Here is a 21,896-nt window from a genome sequence, read left to right on the forward strand (position 1 = left end):
TGAAGTAGCAACAATAGAGGTGAAATATATATAGTATATAATACGCAGTTTTGCACTTTTTTTTCTTTTCACAATCAGCTTTTTCAATTTAGATCTGACTGTAAAATATCCGTATTGTAATGGAAATGAAATGACAAAAAGCCTTTTTAATTTTAATTTTATTTTTATTTTTGTTACATATGACGTGTGCTCAAGTGAAAAATTATTTTATTTTGTTTAGTTTATTTTGTCATAATATTTTCACACATGTTTTGAAAAAGAAAATGCAATATGGTATTTGCATTTTCATTTTAGTTTTATAGAGGTAGGGTTGCCACTCATTCCATAAAATACAGAATATTTGGCAATAAAATGCTGCATCCTGTATTAAACCAATATGGGACATGATTTGTTCTATATTTCCGTGAATGTCTAAAACATATGTCTGTCACACACACAGTATTTAAAGTTAATTGAATTATTATTTATTTAATATTCAGCACTATTAGCCAATACATAAATAAATAAATTTGATAAAATAAAAGTTTATATATATATATATATATATATATATATATATATATATTATATATTTCCAAGTTTATATAGTCAATGTCAGAATTTCAACACTAACTGATTCCTATTAAGCAATGTTAAATAAAAGTAGTTTTAGAGCTAATTTAATGCAACCAAAAGACGTTTATTTAATGTTCTTTGCTATCAGGGTAAAATATACAGTATCAGTCAAAAGTTTGCATACACCTTTTAATTCCATATTTTTTAATTCCTTTCTTTAATTTATTTTATTTTTATTATTATTATTTTAGTTTTATTTTTGGCAGAATTTACCTCCCATATTAATGAATGTAAAGACTTTCCACAGCTCTGGTGCTGAAGTGCAGATCCCCTCCGGGCCGCACGGTGGCGGCAGCAGCAGCTCTCCGGCCGGTGTCTGCAGGCAGGGGGAGCGGGGGAGCGGCGGAAACATGGCAGCTGCCTTGGAGAATGAATTAGAAATAGAGAACGAGGATTATTATTCCCTCCTGAACGTGAGCAGAGAGGTAAGCGCGGTCTGTTTTCGTGTTTATGTGTTTTTTCTGCAGACACACAGCGGCAGCAGCTGCCAGAAATCCCAGAGAAATCTCCCTAAACACGGAGCTGAGGTAAAGAGTGTTCACCCTTCAGGTCAGAGCGGATCAGATACTGACATCCTGAGATACTGAGATCTTTCTCTGCTTTACCTCCACTATTCTGTTTAATACAGTCTTTACCTGCATTTTACAGCTCTCTGGAAGGGTTTGAAAAAAAATGTTTATAATTTACCTTTAATAGCTGCCTTTCATATGATAAATAGGACATATGAGGACATTTAACATGGTAACATTGACTAACATGATTTATTCTATAAAATACAGACAACATTTCTCCCAAATTCCAAATAAAAATACATCATTTATTTGCAGAAAATCAGAAATGGTCAAATTAACGAAAAAGATGCAGAGCTTTCAAACATTAAATAATGCAGAGAAAAGTTCATATTCATTTAGAGACAACAATACTAAAGTTTTAAATAAGGATGAGTGCAGAATCAATATATGATAAAATAACCCAGATTTTTAATCATAGCTTTCATGCTTCTCTGCATGCTCTCCACTAGTCTTTCACACTGCTTTTGGTGAACTTAAGCCACTCCTGGCGCATATATTCAAGCAGTTCAGCTTTGTGTGATGGCTTGTGACCATCTATCTACCTCTTGATTACATTCCATAGGTTTTCATTGAGGTTCAGGGCTGGAGATTGGGTTGGCCTTAACACTGTCTTGATCTGGTGGTTCTTCATCCACACCTTAATTGATCTAGCTGTGTGGAATGGGTACAGTTTTTTTTTTTTTTTTGCTGTTTTTAACAAAAGAAAAATTCACACTATTCTCATTTTCCATTATATATCTACTAGAGACTAGAGATTATATCTGTCCAGTATCATTTATTTTACTATAATCCTGGATATATGGGGATATTTGGAGTGAATAATTAATATCATTACTGTTTGGATCATTGACATCTGTTACAAATCTTATAAAATTCTTACATTTTTTTATATCTATAGTTTGGGTTGTGTCATATCATGTCGTATGCAATAATAAAATGTAATTTTTATTTTGTTGCAGTAGTGTATTCTTGAATTGTTTTGTCATATCACCAAGTGTATTGTTATCGCGAAAACACCATAAAATATGACATTATTTTAGGGCCATATCTCACAGTGAAGCCCTGGCAAATGTATACATTTTAACCATTGAGCATTTACCTGACTTAAGAAAGAACGAGTAGAGTCATTGTTTAGTCAACTACTGAGTTTTTTTAAGATTCTGGTGGATTTACGGTTTATCACACTATTTCTATTATTATTATTGGGCTTTTATATAGGTTTGTGACATTCAGGCTTTAAATTAAGGCTTTGATTAGTATAGGGTTTGCTTTGTCGGCCTTAAAAAGACATTGCTTCCTTTCCTAAACGAAATATTTTAAATAGTTCCATAAACACTATAAACAGACATAAAATACGCAAAGTTTAAATATTAAAAACAAGCTTTTTCACAAAAGCTCTATTGCACAAAGTAGACGCAAGTTAAATATCAATTTACAATATGTTAATATTGAAGCTATTAGAGGCATTTCAGTATTAATCAGCCACAATTGACTTTTTTTTTTCTCCAGTATTGAATGTGCATTAAAATGATCATTTAAGCTACAGTATTAATACATTTAAACAGGGCTATAGTGACTGCTCTTGATTTTTTTTTTAACCTTATATCCAGTATTTTATGGAGTTTCTCACTTGATTGTGAGCTCACCTGGGGGATGAGAGGAACTTTTCTCTGAGCTGCTGATTAATTGCATATTTTCATTTGTCTCTTTCTGAATGAAAAATTGCTGTTTGCTGCTGTTTTTCTGTTTTACTCAAACAAAATAAGTAAAGAAAATAAATTACTTTAAGAAATGAAGGTGAGTCAGTCTGAAATATTTCAAGAATGTTGACAGTGTCCTGTAATGCAGTTACAAATACAATCAAAAACACTTTGATGAAACTGGCTCTCATCAGGACCGCCCCAAAAAAAGAAGAGCAAGAGTTATAATCTTTAGAATTCACAAGTTAACGGCTCACAGATAAAAGCACCTAAATGCTTTACAGAATATTTTGGTTTGTTTAACAGTTTTAAGTTACTATATGATTTCAGTGCTGTATAGTGTTAGTGTGTAGTACAATATTGAGTTATATATAGAATTTTAACTTTAACACCATTATGAAGTCTGTGCACATTCAGTAAGCAGGTGTCTCTGCTTTAGTAAACAGCATTTAGCTAATAAAATATGTAACCATTGCATATTACAACATATTACACTTGCAATATTAATATGCCTTCTTCAGGGTTTTATGTGGCTGTATAAGTTGTTCTGTTAAAGCAGCTGTAAAATTGCTCCTCAGGCGACTCAAGAGGAGCTGAAGTCCTCGTACCGCCGGCTCTGCATGCTCTACCACCCAGACAAGCACAGAGACCCTGAGCTCAAGAGACAGGCAGAGGAGCTCTTCAACCTCGTCCACCAAGCTTATGAAGGTATACCCTCAGCTGCACTTAGACAGTACACTTGACCTCTCATTTGCTGGAAATGAATGATCTTGTTTTTCAGATTAACACTCAGTATTCATGTGCAGCTCTTCTTAGTCCTTAGTGACCCCCAGTCTCGAGCCATATATGACATTTTTGGGAAGAAAGGGCTGGAGGTGGAAGGATGGGAGGTAAGACTGTTATTTCTGATATTTTGATAAACAATTATGTTGTGTTATTGTACTCATTTTTGTTGTATAATAATAACATTTGTATGAGGATCACTGGTTCAAATTTTGGATCATGCTGCGTTCCATCAGCAGCCGGAGTCCGAGAGAGCACAATTAGCCTTTCTCTTTCTTGGTAGTTAGATGATGCTCTTTTCCCCACATCACTTCTAGTTATGTGTTAGTTGATGTATTCGCTAGCTTTCCTTCAAGTACCCTGGTAACCAGTGATGTTTGAAATTTGACTGTGGCTGACTTAACATGTGTTTAAGGAGGCTAGTCTTAAGTACAGTATTTTTCTCACTATAAGGTGCACTTAAAATCCTTTCATTTTCCCATTAAATCGTCAGTGCGTCTTATGTATGAATTTTACCAGTCAGTTTGTAAGGAGCAGTAAAACCACTCCGCTGAAGTAAAGCTTTATAAAGGAGTTTCAGTTTAGTTCTCCAGCACAGAGACTCGTGACTGGAGCAGTATTAGCATTAGCCGCTAACAACGCTAAGCGTTAGCTTTTTTGCTATTCAGAGGTGAGTATTATTGGCCTGTCGCCTGCTGCTAACCCTGGACTGCTAGCTAATAATGGCCTGGCTTACCGGAAAACTCAGGGTTCCTCAGTGTAGCGCTGTTGGGCAACATTCGCCAGTAACCACGGCTAGCCTTAATGGATATCTGGAAATTTAATCTTACTGTAAATAATGAAAGCACTGTACTCACCCAAATAAACAGTTTTCAGTAGAGAAATCTGTGTAGATAAAATCCAGCGCGCCTTTGACTTTAAAATATGACAGTTTTGTTTACTTAGCTTTCAAGACTGCCAAAATTTAAAGGAAAACATGGTGACACCCCTGTTTCTTACTAGTGTTACATAATGCGCCTTATAAATTGGTGCACCTTGGGTATGAAAATAGATCAGAAAATAGCAGTTTATTGATTGTGCACTTTTATATTCTGGTGCGCCTTATAGTACGAAAAATACGGTAGTTGGCCTTTCAAATTGGGAAGAAAATGAGAACAAATTTGAAATAAAATATATTATCTTTGTACCATCAGTGCTCAGAAGTCCTATTCCCATTTTAGCCACTCCAAGCTGTATTTCTCAATACAAAATCAATACATTTCATCAATTGTGGTAAAAGTTCAAAACATTTTCCCTGAAATGTTTCTAAAATTGTATAATGTTGTGTACATGTTTCTAGGAGTATTCTGCACACACAGACTCCAGGGACAAGCTAGGAATGACTTTTTTTTTATTATTGTTTATTTTGAGGTTTTTAGAACTAATAACAGCTTGTGTGGTCAGTCTCGAAGCATCTAAACAAATATACATTTTCATAAAAAAATCCTTGTTGTCTGTATCAAAGAAATTTATACCTTTGTTTGCAACCAATTTGTTTTTTAAGTTTTTTTTTTCTTCAAAACTTTGAACAGTGAATCCTTGTATCTGAACAGTATTATAAATGCCACTAAATTCTGGCCTCCTTCTTGTTGTTGTTTTCTTTTTGTTGTTTTTCTTTTTTAGATGGTGGAGAGGAAGCGGACCCCTGCTGAGATCAGGGAGGAGTACGAGCGCCTGCAGAGGGACAGGGACGAAAGGAGGCTACAGCAGAGGACCAATCCCAAGGTAGCTCACGTTGCTCTGCTTTGATTAAAGCACTTCACAGTCAGGCCTGTGGCGTTACAGAGTTCACCCGGTTCCAAAAAGATCAATTAATGATCAAGCCAGTGACTGTGGGGGGTGCAGAAATGATTTAAAGAAGTGTCCCTGGTTTCAGAAGCAGTGATAATGGGATGAAAGTTGTGCTTTGGTTCATTTTAAGGATTAATCGTGATTTTATTTTTGTTCTATTTGAGTTTTCTTTAGTTAAGTTTTTAAGTTTCTGACAGAAGTTCCAGAACATTATCTGCCTTGTTCTTTCTGAGTGGATGGATGGCTCACCCTCTCCTCCATCACAGTGGACCAACCCCAGCAGATGACATGTCTCTCCAAACCATCACTGATCATCAGCACATGTTGTATTTCATTTGTAAATTAAGGGAGCAGAGTCTGGAGGAAGAGTGACACAGAGAGAGAGACACAGTCCAAACTGCTCGAGGTCTAGTGTGAAGTTTCCATTAATCAGTAATTGTTTGGAGAGACATGTCTGTCATCTGCTGGTGTTGATCCACTGTGTTTTATTATCAAGTCTAAAGTCAGTGCGGTTTTGTTTTCCCACAAAAACTTACAGCACTTCATGCTTCCCTCTGCTACTGACAACTTTTATGGAATGCAGATTTCATTTTCCAGCAGGTCTTGGCACACTGCCCAAAATGCCAAAAGTACCAACTGGTCTTTTAATATTCTAATTTTCTGAGTCACATTTTGCACTTAACTACTAGTATGTGCACTTATTTATTTATTTTAATTTTTTTATACATTTTTTTATTTCAAATTTTTCCAATTTCTCCCCAATTTACACGGCCAATTACCCAACCCACTCATTAGGACTCCCCCTATCACTAGTGATGCCCCAACACACCAGGAGGGTAAAGACTAACACATGCTTCCACCGATACATGTGAAGTCAGCCACCGCTTCTTTTCGAGCTGCTGCTGATGCAGCATTGCCGAGCAGAATCACAGCATGCTCGGAGGAAAGCGCAGCGACTCGGTTCCGATACATCAGCTCACAGACGCCCTGTGCTGCAGACATCACCGTAGGAGTGATGTGGGGAGAGAGCGCCATCTACCCACCCGGAGGGAGCAGGGAGAATTGTGCTCCCTCTGAGCGCCGGCAGCTTGATGGCAAGGCTGCATGAGCGGGGGGTTCGAACCTGCGACCTCCCGCTCATAGTGGTAGTGCTTTAGACCGCTGGACCACTCGGCGCCCCATGTGCAGTTAATTGCACAGTTGATCATTTACTATATTAAATCCTGCTCCATTGAAATATAACATGTACAATTTCAGTTCAGCTCGGACCACCCTGAGCGACAATAAAAGTGTCCTAATATATCAGAGCTCAGAACACTAGCTGAGACACTGCTGCTAACACTGATATTGAGTTTGTTTGCCCTCTTCCTCCTGCTGACTCAGTCCACACTGTGAAATATAAACATTTTATTATGTAATGGCTCTGCATACCTCTTTATTCTCTCAATGCAGGGCACCATAAGTGTGGGCATAGATGCCACAGATCTGTTTGACCGCTATGAAGAGGATTTTGAGGAAATGCCAGGAGGAGGATTCCCACACATTGAGATCAACAGGATGCACATATCCCAATCTATAGAGGTAAAAACATACACACAAACATAAGGTCATCATGTAGTGTACGTCCTGTGTGTGTACGTACACTACATGCTGGATGTGTGTTAAACCCGGCTGTTATTATAGAGCGCAGAGTGACCTTGATGTTATTATAGAGTACAAGGCCGTGTTTATATATTCCAGGCTCCCTTAACCACCACAGACACGGCCGTCCTCTCCGGCTCTCTGACCACACACAACGGCAATGGCGGAGGTAATATCAACCTGTGTTTGCGACGGGTCACCTCTACAAGGGGCTGGGGAGAGGTAGGACTCGCACTCATGTTTCATTTAAAGATAAAGACCGTTATCTTGTGTTGCCTGGCTTATCTCTTTTTTTTTCTGTCTCCCGTGACTGTGTGTTCAGCTGGAGTTTGGAGCAGGAGATATTCGAGGGCCTCTTTTTGGAATGAAAGTCTTCCAAAATATAACAGCACGCTGGTAAGGGAAGCTTTTTCACAAAAAAAAAGTTATAGATGCAATTTTTTTTTTTTTTTTGACAAAAAATTAAAATGTTTTATTTATATATATATATATATATATGTGTGTGTGTTTGTGTGTGTGTGTGTGTGTGTGTGTATATATATATATATATATATATATATATATATATATATATATATATATATATATATTTTTTTTTTTTTTTTTTTTTTTTTTTTTTCAGGTTTTCAATAATTTTGCCACTTTTGTCCTTATGTAATAAATTTAATAGACAAAATTTATTTTTGTTTTGCTTTTCAAAGTACAAGCAGTTACAATCCTACAGTGTTTTTTTTTTTAGATTATTTAGCAAATATGCTAGTACATTTACCTCAGCAGTGTAATTCTGATTATGAATTTACTTCAGCAGTGCTACTCCAGTCACCTGTTTAGCCCTGCTGCATCAGCAGTTCAAACTTAGCCATAGATTTAACTTACCAGTCTAATTCTAATTATAATAGTTCTAGTATAATACATTTACATCAGCAGTGCTACTGTAGTCACCTGTTTAGCCTAGCTACCTCAGATTTATCGGACATAACATAAAAATTGTCTACGTGTTTTTAATGTGTGATGGAGAGGACTAGACCCTGTGAGAGGGGTAATGGGCTCACATAGTCGGCTTGCTCTCCGTGTTTTAAAAAAATGTCAAAACATCAGATAAGAGACAAGACAACACCCATACTTACTGTATGTCATAAAAGTAGCCCAAGAAGTTGCAAATATCATTCTTCAAATTTTCACCTTCAAGTATAAAACAAACCCACTTTGGCAGGAAAAACATGAATCTGGCAACTTGGTTTGCAGTAAAAATTCAAGAGCACAATATAAAGGGAAATATTAGTACTAAAAGGAAATATAAATAAATTAACAAATAATATAGAATTAATAAACTGACATAACAGCAATTTACATGAATTAAAAAAACATTGATTATTTATAAGTTTTCCTCTCAGTAAAATTAATTACAAAAAACTCTTCGTAGTAGAAGAGATTGATTTCATTTTTATTAAAACATGGTCAAATTCAAAGTAATATTGTCTGTTAATATTTTCATCTTAATTGAAGATGATCTTAATTGATATTTAAATACAAATTTCTAAAAATAACCACATCCAGCATGTGTTAGTGTCTCCTATAATATGCTTTTTAATTTTATATAGGTACAGTATATCAGCTTTAAAAATGTCCTGCAAAATCTGGAACTTTTCAACTTTTCAAATTCTTTCCGAGAGGCACCTGTAAATCTAACATGCCATGGTAAATACAATTTTATATCTTTAACATTCTCTTTTTGTTTGTGTGCTTGCTAGTTTTGTTACTGCTCAGTGCGGTATGCAGTTTTCATCTCGTGGCGTGCGGCCCAATGCCAGCACCATGATGGCTCGGCACCTGGACCAGAACACCATGGGTTACCTGCAGTGGCGCTGGGGCACTGAATCAGCCATGACCACCAGCATCGTCCGAGACACCAAGACCAGCCATTTCACCATGGCTTTACAGGTGAGGCCAGGACAAAAAAAACAGTGATGCTTTTCCTTTTTTAACTGTAAACGACAGCGGCTTTTTAAGAAGATTACAACACTTTACCATCTGTGATTTTGATGCACAGCTCGGCGTTCCCCATTCTTACCTGATGATGAGCTATCAGTACAAATTTCAAGATGAAGACCAGACCAAGGTCAAGGGTTCTGTCAAGTAAGTCTGATCTACATTTCATCTGTATTTTTGTATAAAATTAATAAAAAAAAAGAAAAATTCTGCCTTGACCCTGGAATGCTGTAATGGTTTCCTGCCTTTAACGAACCCATTTCAGCTCGGAAAGGAATTGTTATATACATGTATTGAATGAAAAAAGCTACCATAAGTCAAGTCAAAGTTTTAAAACTGTAAATGTAAAAGCTCAGTATCTGATCAACTGCCAATCATCTGGCTTTTCCTCTTCAGAACCGGCTTCTTTGGAACAGTGGTGGAATACGGTGCAGAGAGGAAGATCAGCAGGCACAGTGTGTTGTCAGCAACTGTCAGCATTGGGGTACCCCAAGGAGTCTCCCTCAAAATCAGGTTGGCTTTCCAGAGCAGGAAAATACTTGAATAATTGTACTTTTTTTTTGCTAATTTACATTTTCTAAAGATACATTTAATTTATATTTTATTTTAAATCTTTTATTTTAAGTGCATTTGTAAGTTTCTGAGGCTGAGATTTTCTCACAAATTTATTTATTAAATCATTAAATCAGGCTTTTGTCAGCTTTAGTAGATTTTACAACAGTTATAAACTACAACTACTGACTTTTTATTTAGAATTACTTAAAAAAAAATCCTAATGGCTTGCAGTCAGTTCTGTTTAACCTCTTTTTTAGACAAGTTTGTTTAGAGAGTTATTTGTAAGAGAGAGGTAAATCCATGTACTTGTACATGGACTCTTATCTTGTGCATTCCTGTGCTTGTACTGCTGCTACAGCCAAAGGAATTGTGAGTGTCCTTTAGCCTAAACATTTGAAGTAATATGAACAATAATTTCTGTAATAACTACATAGCACAGTACTGTACTTTAACTTTCAGTACTTCAGTTCTATATTTTAAAAATAAACTACCTGCATTACTTAAATACAAATTCTTAAATACTTTAGTACTTCTACTTAAGTGTGAGCTTAAAAACAGCACAATATTTTACTTAAAGCTCCACAAGGTAGGATTGAGATTTTGTGCTTGTGGGCTCCCCCTACAGTTGTAGAGTGTAATAAATGTTTCAGGCGGATTAGTTTCTCTTTCGCGTTTTCTGGCTTTCACAGACATATTCGGTCCCTTTCCAGCTTCTGCCAGAGTGTCTGTATGTTAGTTTGTAAAGAATGAACCAGTAGTCCTTGTAGAACTGTTAGAACTAAAGGTCGGAAAGCAGGTCGCAGTTCTCACGAGCGTTGGTCGCGGCCGGCTCGGAAAACTTACAGAGTCTGGTTTGAGCTCAGAGGAGCTCCAGCACAGACACGAGAGCACCGCTATTCCTCCTATTACACCTCAATGCAGCGCTGCAGTGAGTTTCAATCTGTAATTTTACTACTTCAAAAAGATCAAAAATCAAGGAAATCCTGCCTAGTGCTGCTTTAAGTCACTTTTTTGATAGTGCACTTGTACTCAAGTCTGGATCTCTAGTACTTTATACATGCCTGATGAGGACTAGTTCTGATTATTTGTTTCCGCACCACTTCGTTACACTCCAGCAATCAGTGTTTACTCTTTAACTTGGCTTTTTTTTTGCATTTGTTGGCTCCATCCGTTCACTTTTATTAAACACATTTAACAGTTTTAAATTTTCACTTATGTACAGATTTTCTGTACATTTCTCACCTTTTTTTATTTCCAGCAATGCTATGTACTGGCCATAAAGCCTGGATGCTATCTCATATTGCAGTTTCATTGCTACATATTACAATTACAACACACTGGTGAACCATGAATGTCATGTGATTTATGATTCCTGCATTATTATGATCTTAATTCTGAACACATAGTATATTGTTGGATATTGGGTTGTTAAAGATGGATTGTCGCATCTTAATCATCCTCTTTTCTTCCCAGGCTGAACCGAGCCAGTCAGACCTACCTCTTTCCCATCCACCTAACAGACCAAGTCTTGCCCAGCGCTGTGTTTTACGCCACTGTGGGCCCTCTGGTCATCTATTTTGCAGTCCAGAAACTGATAATCACACCTTACGTACGCGCCCAGAAGGAACAGTGAGTTCATGTCCATGCACTGTGCTGTAATCAGATAATTTCTAATGCTGATGGCTTTAGGCCAAGTGGTGGAATCATCTACATGTGTGATTGTGTGTAGGGAGCTGGAGAAGCACAGAGTGGACTCTGCTTCAGACATTGCCAAGAAGAAGCACGAGGCCGAATCAGCAGTGAGTGCTTGCTTGATTACACTCTGGTTGATATTTGGAGCTCTTGCGTAATTAATCAGCTGCGTTGTTGTGTATAATGGTGTTTTGTAGGTGGTTCTAATGCAGGAGTCAGTGCGGAGGATAATTGAGGCAGAGGAGTCCAAAATGGGTGAGTTCCAGCAAACAGCATACATTTGAATCCATAAAATCTTAGGTTTTCAAAAAATGACAGATTAACTTAAGCAGCATTCAGTAGTTTACTTTACAACATCCCAGCAATGCATTTCTCAAAGCAGCATTATGGTATTTTTTTTTCTGAAGTATAATTCACTGTAATCTCACTGCCGTAAATGCAAATTGTCATTTATGAAAAAATGCTCTTCCTTATTCATAGCTGAAATATACAGAATCAGTGAAAATATACTAAGGTGGAAGAGTAAGCCTGCCTTCTACTTAAACGTGGTTGTCAATTTTCTAGTTCCAAATTGGAAATTTAAACTGGAAATTGGTGCTGTCATTTCTCCCAAATTCTCCCCCCAAAATATTGTCATTTAGAGCATTTATTTGCAGAACATTAGAAATAGCTAAAATAGCAAAACAGATGCAGAGCTTTCAAATTTAAAAATAATGCAACAAGTTTTAAGAGTTCAGAATTGTATTTATTTATTTTTTTTATTTTTTTTAAATACTCGTGGAAGGTTTGCTGCTAGACCCCTTTAGTCAAAGCCTAGCCTCCCATTTATGAATCTCTAGTGACAGCCCTGATCAGTAGTAAAAACAATAGTATTATACAGTTCTATATCTATTATTATGCTATCAACAATACTTCTGTTTGGACTTCTTTAGTATATCTATTTGTGTCTTATTAAATCAGGCGTATACACAGTACTGTCTAACATGTTGTGGGCATGTTTTATAATGTTTAGAAATGCAAAATACTGTATAATGTATTACCAACTGGTATCGCTAACAATGCTAAGCTGGGGCATTAATATTGGGGCATATATTGGTTACCTTTGAGATAAGCACAGGTAAAGGATCGTCACCCCTGACTTTACTAATGCTTTTGTCATTGAATTCAATTAAATCCTTTCAGCAGTGCTTCAGAATCTAATTCTAAGTGAATTCTTTTTTTAATAGACTTAGATTTTAAAATAGAAACAGAGCAATGCGCAAATGAGCAGGTATCCCAATGCTTTTGTCTATATAGTGTTATAGCGTATTTGTATGCTGTACAGTTGATCTAATGTCTATATTAGCTGTATTTACAACATAACAATAAATGTGTAACAAATAAACAGTTCTATATTTATTTAAAATAAATGTATTTGGTGTGTTCTTTTCTTAGGTCTCATCATCTTAAATGCCTGGTATGGCAAATTTGTGACCGACAACAGCCAAAAACAGGAGCGGGCAAAGGTCATAGACGTGACCGTGCCCCTGCAGTGCCTGGTGAAGGATTCCAAACTCATCCTCACTGAGGCTTCAAAGGTCAGTCCTACGTCAATCATCTCGCCCATTGTAGTACTGATTAATCACCTAGCTCATGTTAACACCATCAGCCTTTTAGCCTGTTTGCTTTCTGAAAGGTCTTATCTCTCGTCTCTCAGGCTGGTCTGCCTGGGTTCTATGACCCGTGTGTCGGAGAGGAGAAGAGCCTGAAGTTGCTGTACCAGTTCCGGGGCGTCATGCACCAAGTGCTGTCTGGGGACACCGAGGCCCTTAGGATACCCAAGCAATGTGAGTAGAGCCTGGCTGAAATGATTTGGGAGCTCACCTTAGTAAATGGATTTCTTAGCACATATATACACTTACTATAATTTCTTTTTTTTTTATATTATTACTGGGGCACATTGTCTTAAAGCTCCTTTGGGAGCGCAGGAAAAAAAGCTTTTTGTATAGTGGCGTTTTAAAATGACAATATTATCGTTTATCGCAATAATTTCTGGAATAATATATCGTCCTGAAAATTATGTTATAGTGACAGGCCTACATGTGTCTGTTGCCTATGCTCAACTACTGCAATTGCACCCAGGAACAGTTTTTAACTGTTCAGTAACCGTTTATTTTAGAATATACTGTAAAGTAACACAGGGTTACATTTTTGGGCCTATAAAACTGCAAGTGTGACAGCAGTGTCTTTATTTGAAGTGTTTCTCCCTCTGATTCTCTTTTTGGTTTCACACAGATGTAAACCTAAACGCATCAAAATGCACACCAATAAACCACGCGAGCACATTGACTTCTCTGATTGGTCAGTGAACGCTGCACATACCACGCTCTCAGTGTGTAAACAACACGGAGCAGCAGAGACAGCGTTTGTTCATAGCAGTATATTATTTGGCTAATATATCAGATTAAACTGCACCTTTTCAGCAGTTTAGTAGCTCAATAAAAAAAAAAAGAAGTATATTTGATAGCAGGGTCGGTTCAAGACCCGATCATATTCTCATCACAAGCGAATCACTCCAGTGAAAAAAAAAATCAGCACTTTGGGCAGAGGCGAGGGAAATTATCGCGGAAGTTGGTGTCAAAATCGGTGGCTTGATTAATTGCGTAAAAAAAAATAACGTTACTGATTCCAAATGAATTGCGTGCGTTAACACTTTAATGTCGACAGCCGTGATTATTATGTTATTATGTTATTGTATCCGCAGCATAGAATTGTTCTAAAATGACAGTATTTTTATCGCAGTTATTTCTTTAATAACATAATGTCCACACAAAAGTGGTTATTATTTTTTATTTAATTTTATTTCTGATTTTTCCCATTTTCTCCAATTTACACGGCCAGTTACCCGACCCAGTCATTAGGACTCCCCCTATCATTAGTGATGCAACACAGGAGCGTGTGTTGGGTTCATTATTTAGAGTTCATTATTAGTATCTTGACATTCTGGATCATTGACTTTTGTTAGAACTCACTTATTATGCAATAATAACATTTAAATTTTCATTTTGTTGCAGTAGAGTATTCTTAAATTTTTTTTTTTTACTTAAGTGTTTTATCATATCGGCAAGAGTATCGTTATCGCAAAAATACCATGAAATATATTGATATTATTTTAGGGCCATATCGCCCACCCCTAACGTTTATGCAGAAATATAGAAAATTCTAAAGGGTTCACAAACTTTCAAGCATCACTATATAGTGCACTTAGGGAAGCTTATTGTACATTATCTGTTGTTTTTGATGGTTTTTTTTTTTCTCCTCTCTCCCAAAACAGCACACAGGATAGATGCAGAGACATAGACGCAGAGTCTTCCTCACAGATGGACAGATTCGACAGACAGATACTATACCGGGACGGATGAAAGGACAGACAGACATGGAGAGGTGAAGATAAATCTGTGGGCTGTCCGCTTCATTTCGTCTCATGTTGTTGAGTATGTGTAAACCCAGTTCACCTTTCTTCTTTACCCAACCCCAACCCCCCCCTTGGTGTTCTATAACATATCCATGTTCACTAGACCACAGAACAGCAGTCAGCGTACGCGTCCGGGGTTAGCGTGAGTGTAGCTGTTACCTGCTTCATGCCGGAGCGTGCAGCGATTCGTCCTTTTAGTTTACTTCTCATTGTACTGTCTGTCAGATGAGAGCATCGGTCCAGTTTTGTTCATTTGCTTATTGGTTCAATAGCTCATTGGCAGCCTCATTGGTGGGAGTGATGTAACAAGAATTGTGAGAATTGTGTGCAGATGACTACGATCTGAAGATGTGGCCTATAATAGGCCATCCAGACTGCGGCTGTGCTCTACAGTTACAAAGCTATGCAATAAGAGAACCCTCAGATATAGTTACAGTGGTGTGAAAAAGTATTTGCCCCCCTACAGATTTCTTTCTTTTTTTTTCATTTTTTTTTTTCTTTTTTTGATATTTTTGATATTTTTCAGATTATTGATAACCTGGGTGAATATAAAAAGCACTTTTTAAATGATGATAATTTTATTTATTCAAGAAAAAAAAAATCCCCAAACCAATCAAGTAACTTGATTTTGTCAGCAGTGTTTTTTGCCTTGGAACTCTCCCAAGGATTCCATTTTTGATCAGTTTTTATCTTATTCTTGAATTATTAAAACTGACCTTAACTGACGCAAGTGAGACCTGCAGTTTTTTAGATGTAGTTCTGTTGTTTTTTTTTTTGACCTTCTGGATGAGTTGTCCATGCCCTTTTGGAATAATTTCGGTATTTTTGTCACTCCTGGGAAGGTTCAGCAGTGTTCCATGTTTTCTCCCTTTGTGAATAATTTTTTAGCTTTTACTGTGGCCCCCTGGAGCCTTAAAGCTTTAGAAATGACTATGTCCAGACCGATAGATGATTTTAATGCCTTTGTTTTTGTTTTTTTTTTGTTTTTTTATCTGTTTTTGAATTTCTTTAAGTGATTTCTTGAGTCTATAGGTCTGTTAATTATCAGCTTTTCAGAGAGTGTTTGTTTTTTCCTTAATAAATGAAAACATCATTTAAAAAGTACTTTTTATGTTTGCTAAAAAAAATAAGTTTGTAAGTATAAAAAAATGTAAGTATAAAAAAAAGTGCATAAACAAAAGAAATCTGTAAAGGGGCAAATACTTTTTATAGCACTGTAGATAGTATATTGCATAGCTTGAGATATGATCACAGTTCCTAACTGACACTTATTTATTTATTGGTGTGTGGGAGTGTGTGTCTGTGTGTGTAAAAATATATTTGTATAAGGGAAGGACAAACTATGGTTCACTGTGCCTCTCTGTATTGTAGCACCAAACTTGACAATAACATGACGTATTTTGGCCACTCTCTATAGGGCAGCCATGATGGGGACTGTGTTAGTATATTAGAGCTGCACAATATGGTAATAAGGACACACTGTAACTTATGCACTGAAAGCTATTTAAGCACTAAAAGCATCTGCTTGAATTTAAAAGTATTTTTTGGCTTTTAAAAATACACATTACACACTACAGGACACACCGTGTGTGTGTGTGTGTGTGTGTGTGTGTGTGTGTGTGTGTGTGTGTGTGTGTGTGTGTGTGTGTGTGTGTGTGTGTGTGTGTGTGTGTGTGTGTGTGTGTGTGTGTGTGTGTGTGTGTGTGTGTGTGTGTGAATGTGTGTGTTCATTTTTCGGACCAGATTTACAGAATAAAGGAGTGCTGGTTTAGTGCTGGAGATAAAACTTGCTCCTTTTAAAAGTGTATTTTAGCCTCTACAGCTCTGTTCCAACCATTTTAACACTACAACTTATTTAATTAATGCATTAAATAAATGTTTTATGCTCCATATAACAGGTTCTGACACTATTTATACCACAAAATGTTGAAATGTTAAAAGTTATGATGATGTGTTATCAATTTATGCTACATTGGGATTTTAATATTAAAATATAAAAAAAGTGATATGCTCACAATAACACCAAAAAAAAAAAAACAGGAATAAGCTGCTCACTGAGTTTATCTAATTTATTAATAAATACATACCCGGTTATGTGATGTATTAAGATCAGAAATGTTTTTTTTTTTTTTTACCAATAGAAAAGACTCATTTGAACTCGTGATTAGACAATGGGATCCAAACACTGCATTGAGTCGAAAGACTTAAATACTGTAGCATTTTTTTTTTCGGCAACATTTTTTGCTGAATCTATTCTTCTCTCTACAGGTAAAAAGTAATGTGTGTCACTGACTGCAGCACAACCTCAAAACAGGTTAACAGTTGAACAGTTGGAAAGATGTTCTTTTTCAGATCTGTAGTCAGGCTTTCAAGACTCTCTGAAAATGTTTTGCTCCTAATTCGTGAGCATCAGTTATTTAATCTTTTAGAGTGATGGGCAGCTGTTTAGAGAATCCTATGGCTGCTGATTGTTGGGATAAGTTTTAAGAAGTTGGCGTATTGTAAAGATTTAAAACTTGCCTCACGTTGTCTTTCATTAACAGTGTTATAATAGTGCTTTTCTACTGCATGGTGCCTACAGTACCAATCAGTTCGGACACCCCTTAAATTTAGTGCGTTTTCATTATTAAAAAATAATATAGACTGTCCTATAGATTAATACTAAAATCAAATAAATAAAATATAAATATGTCGTATATTTTACATTTTCAAAGTAGCACCTCTTGCTAAGATTAGAGAGTTTTGCACATCCTTGCTGGATTTTCTCAGTCAGCATTATGAGGTAGAGTCACCTGGAATTCAGGTTTCAGTTAACAGCTGTGCTGAACTCATCAAGAGTTATTTACTTGAATTTCTTGCCTCTTAATAAAGTGTTTGAGAGCATCAGCATCATTGTAAAGTAGTGAAGAGGTAGAGTTACTGGTATACAGTGAATACAACTATTTAAGTAATTTTCTAATCCATATTATGGCAAGAACTGCTCAACTAAGTAAAGGAAAAAAAACACTAAGAAATAAAGGTCAGTTAATTTGAAAAAATGTCAAGAACGTCACAAGTGCAGTTACAAAGACCATCAAACACTTTATGATGGAACTGGCTCTCATCAGGACTGCTCTAAATCCAAAATCTACTTGGTCTTTTGAACAGATACAAACATTGTGAGGTAGGGACAGTGGAAAACGAAGCAGGTACCAGGTACCTAAAAGCGAGTTGAGTCTAGAAGTGTAGCATATACTGTACTATGCAGTATTAAGATTTTCGTTAAGTTTACTAGCAGTGCAAATCTCTTATGCCTAAACTTGTGCATGGTTCTTTCCTTTTTAACATTAAACTCTAACATTGTACCAAATAATAATAACATGCAATCAATAATGTTGCCTATAAATGAAACACAAAAGAGACATTTATTATTTTATTGAGATACTCAGTAATTCACTTTAACATACTAGTATCTCAAAAAATAGAATATAATTGAAAAGTTACTTTATTTCAGTAATTCAGTTCAAAATGTGAAACTCATATATTACATAGATGTATTACACACAGAGTGATCTATTTTAAGATTTTTTTTTCTTTTATTGTTGATGATTATGGCTTACAGACAATGAAAACCCAAAAATCAGTGCCTCAGAAAGTAAAAAAATATATATATATTTTATAAAAGAAGTGGCAGTGTGGGCAGTGTGCCAAGTCCTGCTGGAAAATGAAATCCGCATCTCCATAAAAGTTTTCAGCAGCAGAGGGAAGCATGAAGTGCTGTTAGAATTTGTGGGAAACAAAACTGCACTGACTTTAGACTTGATAATAAAACACAGTGGATCAACACCAGCAGATGACAGACATGTCTCTCCAATCCATCACTGATCATCAGTAAATTTTACATTTCATTTAAAGTAAATCAAGGGAGCAGAGTCTGGAGGAAGAGTGGAGAGACACACAGTCCAAACTGCTCGAGGTCTAGTGTGAGGCTTCCACAAGTTTCAGTGATGGTTTGGAGATGCAGACACCAAAAGTATCAATTGATCTAATTTTTTTAGAGACACTAGGTTTGGGTTTTCATTGGCTGTAAGACATAATCATCAACAATAAAAGAAATAAACGCTTAAAATAGATCACTCTGTGTGTAAAACATCTATATAATATGAGTTAAACATTTTGAACCAAATTTTATATATATATATATATATATATAGTATACACACTAGTATATTTGGACCTGGGGTACCCATATATTTGCATGCCACTGTATATTGTGTGCAGCCCTATTTGTTTTACAGATATATATGTGTGTTGAATCTTATGCTGCTCGTCATCAATTATCTATAAGTTTTCCATGTTTTCTTTGTCTTTTGTTAGTTTTAGGCTGTTTGTTTTTATTATGTTAGTTTGAGCCAGTATTATTTTCCCCTCGACTGAACAGTGTCGTGTCTGCTGCTGTTCTTTTAATCCGAATCGCGTTCCGCTTTGGAAGTGAGACTTTATCACAGCATTGCACGAATGGAGCTCGAGTGAAGGAACTGAATGATTGGGAATAGTTTGTTTTGTTGGTTCGAATAGCGTTTACCGACACAGTGAATGAACACGGAACCGAGCACACCAGAGAGTTAGTTAAAGGAAGTCAATTCTAACAGATTAATTTAGTTATAATATATATATATTTCATATCCAAATGTGACTTGCATATGTATAGTGTTATGTTGATGTGCCATTACTCCATTCATCTGTTCTTTTAGCAGTTTGCACCATCATCTAAAGTTCATCATATTTGTAATTACGGTACCATGTTTATTTATTTTTTAACATCAGTCAGAATGGATATGTACTTATTACAGTTTCTGCTCACATAACCTATTGTGATAACTGTGAGGCTAAGCTGGGCTGACTGCTCGTGAGGACTGAGGACTGCAGTTCATGCTCTGCATTCTTGGTTGACGAAGAAAAAAAAAAAAAGAAAAAAAGAGGGATTTTTTTTTTGTGCTCCTCTGGATGGGCATAAACAGGTATACAATTGTTCTCTTAAATGTTCCTTGTTAGCACTACCAAGGGACAGTTTTAGTGCAATAAAACTTGAAAAACTAGGCCACAGCACCCTTTTAGGCAACAGAATTGCTCATCTGTTACACCTATAAGGCTTTCAGGGCCTGGTACTGGACTAAAATAGCATTCCAATAGACAATTCCCTCACTGAGAACCGTGAAAGAGCTCCTATATATGTTAAAACCCAACCCAGAAGGTCCAGTTGAGTAATTCCTAGTGGCATTTTCACCCCTGAAAGTCTGGATCAGTGTCTGATTTGGACATTTGGACCGTTTAGTTTTGGATTCACACTGCATTTTAGGTTGTTTGGTAACACTTTCTTTGAATGTCATCTCTATAAGACGCTATGAACATACTCATAACACATTATAATGCATTCATAAGGCATTATAAACATGGCTATACATATTTATAAAAAAATGTATAATTCATTATAGCCATGTTTATTATGCATCATGAACTGTGATTATAATGCATTAATAGCTGTGTTTATAACATGTTATACATCAATACCAAGAAACTCAGTCCCAGCTTGCAGACTCTATTATGACTAAAAAAGCTTCCAACTTATAAACACACCCTCAATAATCCTATAAATATATTTTTAACCACTCATAAATTATTCTTGTCTTGAATATAATATTAATTATAGTCAATTATAATGTGTTATAACAGGTCTTTGTGCGCTCTAAGTAAAGTGCCAGACTTTCAGTGTAGGACTAGATTATTAATGATAGAGATATACTATTTTAACATGTATATTATAAGCACAGCTTATAATGTATTATGATCACAGGTCATAATGCTTAACAAACATGGCTATAATGGGTTATGCATTTTTATAAACAATTATAGCCATGTTTATAATGCCTTATGAATGCATTATAATATGTTATGAATGTGGTTATAGCGTCTAATAAAGATGACATTCATAGAAAGTGTTACCGGTTGTTTTTTTTACACCTGTAGTTTGTTTCTGTGGTGTAAATCAGTTAACAAATTACTTTACTTGGTGCATTTTTCTTTGGTTTGCTTTGGTTTGCTTTGGTTTGGTTTGGTTTCACACAAGGAAAATCGCTAGTGCACCAAAATGCATCGTTTCTGCTAATTGTTCAGAGCTGTCCTGGGCGGACATTAAGAAATTAAATACAGGAAAGGCCATAAAGGATCTTCTTCCTGTATTTACTTTATTGCTACACCCCAGATATCGCTGACCAATAACCAGTGAGAACGCTCCCATGTCCCATGTTGTTACACATTTTGTTGCACATGATTTATTTATTTTTCCCCTGTGTGAAAACAAACCAAACTAAAGGAGTTTAGCAGCAGAACAACCAAACTATATAGATGTAAAAGAAAAAATAATGACCTAAAGCCAGTGTGATACTGAAGAGCAAAGTAATAAATCCTTTGGCACACTCGATTTACCCTGCATGCATCCATTCGTCCACCATCCAGGGTCTGTGTAGGTCATGTTCATGTCTAAGGTTAAATTTAACATGCTTGTTTTTTTTTTTAAATACCTCCATATTAAACTTTTCTCTTTCCTGTTAACATTCCTGTCTGTAATAGATACTGTATCTTGACTGTAAATGTTTATGTACAAAGTTATGTTGTAGATTTGAATAGTAAATTAAACTTTAAAAAGTGACAAAACTACATTTTGTTTTGTGTTCTTATTGTTAACTTAGAAAAGGGGTCGGCAATTAAGTTTGGCTGCGGGTCAGATATTTTTCAAGCCAATACGTGGCGGGCCACAAAAAAAAATGTTTTGGGAAATGAAGTGTAATGGGATGGAGTGATAAAGTGCTACAGAATAGTAGCTCTCCAGCCCAGAGGGTTGTTGAACCCCATTGCAGAACAGAAAGCAGGTAAACCCAAGAAGAAAAGAAAAAAATAAATAAATAAACTCACTGCTCCTCAAGCAGGATCGAACCCGTGTCGTCAGGGTCGTGGCCCAATACACTATCACTGCCCCGGCTAGTGAATTGGGACAGGGCTGGGAAAAACGCCCTTATAAGGAGATAG

The 21,896-nt window shown here is 36.1% G+C and overlaps 1 protein-coding gene across 1 annotated transcript; it reads left to right on the forward strand.

Moving 5' to 3' along the window:
• The first annotated feature begins 924 nt into the window (after positions 1-924).
• Positions 925-21,524, forward strand: LOC103021734 (dnaJ homolog subfamily C member 11). The gene is made up of 16 exons (XM_022682298.2): positions 925-1,040; positions 3,466-3,595; positions 3,704-3,777; positions 5,333-5,434; positions 6,953-7,081; positions 7,241-7,363; positions 7,464-7,537; positions 8,893-9,082; positions 9,192-9,277; positions 9,527-9,643; positions 11,159-11,314; positions 11,415-11,484; positions 11,575-11,632; positions 12,812-12,954; positions 13,074-13,203; positions 14,691-21,524. The coding sequence occupies exons 1-16, from the start codon at positions 966-968 to the stop codon at positions 14,714-14,716; spliced, it is 1,683 nt and encodes a 560-aa protein (XP_022538019.1). The 5' UTR covers positions 925-965; the 3' UTR covers positions 14,717-21,524.
• The last annotated feature ends 372 nt before the right edge of the window (positions 21,525-21,896 follow it).

Source organism: Astyanax mexicanus, chromosome 24, assembly GCF_023375975.1.
Source record: "Astyanax mexicanus isolate ESR-SI-001 chromosome 24, AstMex3_surface, whole genome shotgun sequence".
In the NCBI taxonomy this organism is placed as follows: domain Eukaryota; kingdom Metazoa; phylum Chordata; class Actinopteri; order Characiformes; family Acestrorhamphidae; genus Astyanax; species Astyanax mexicanus.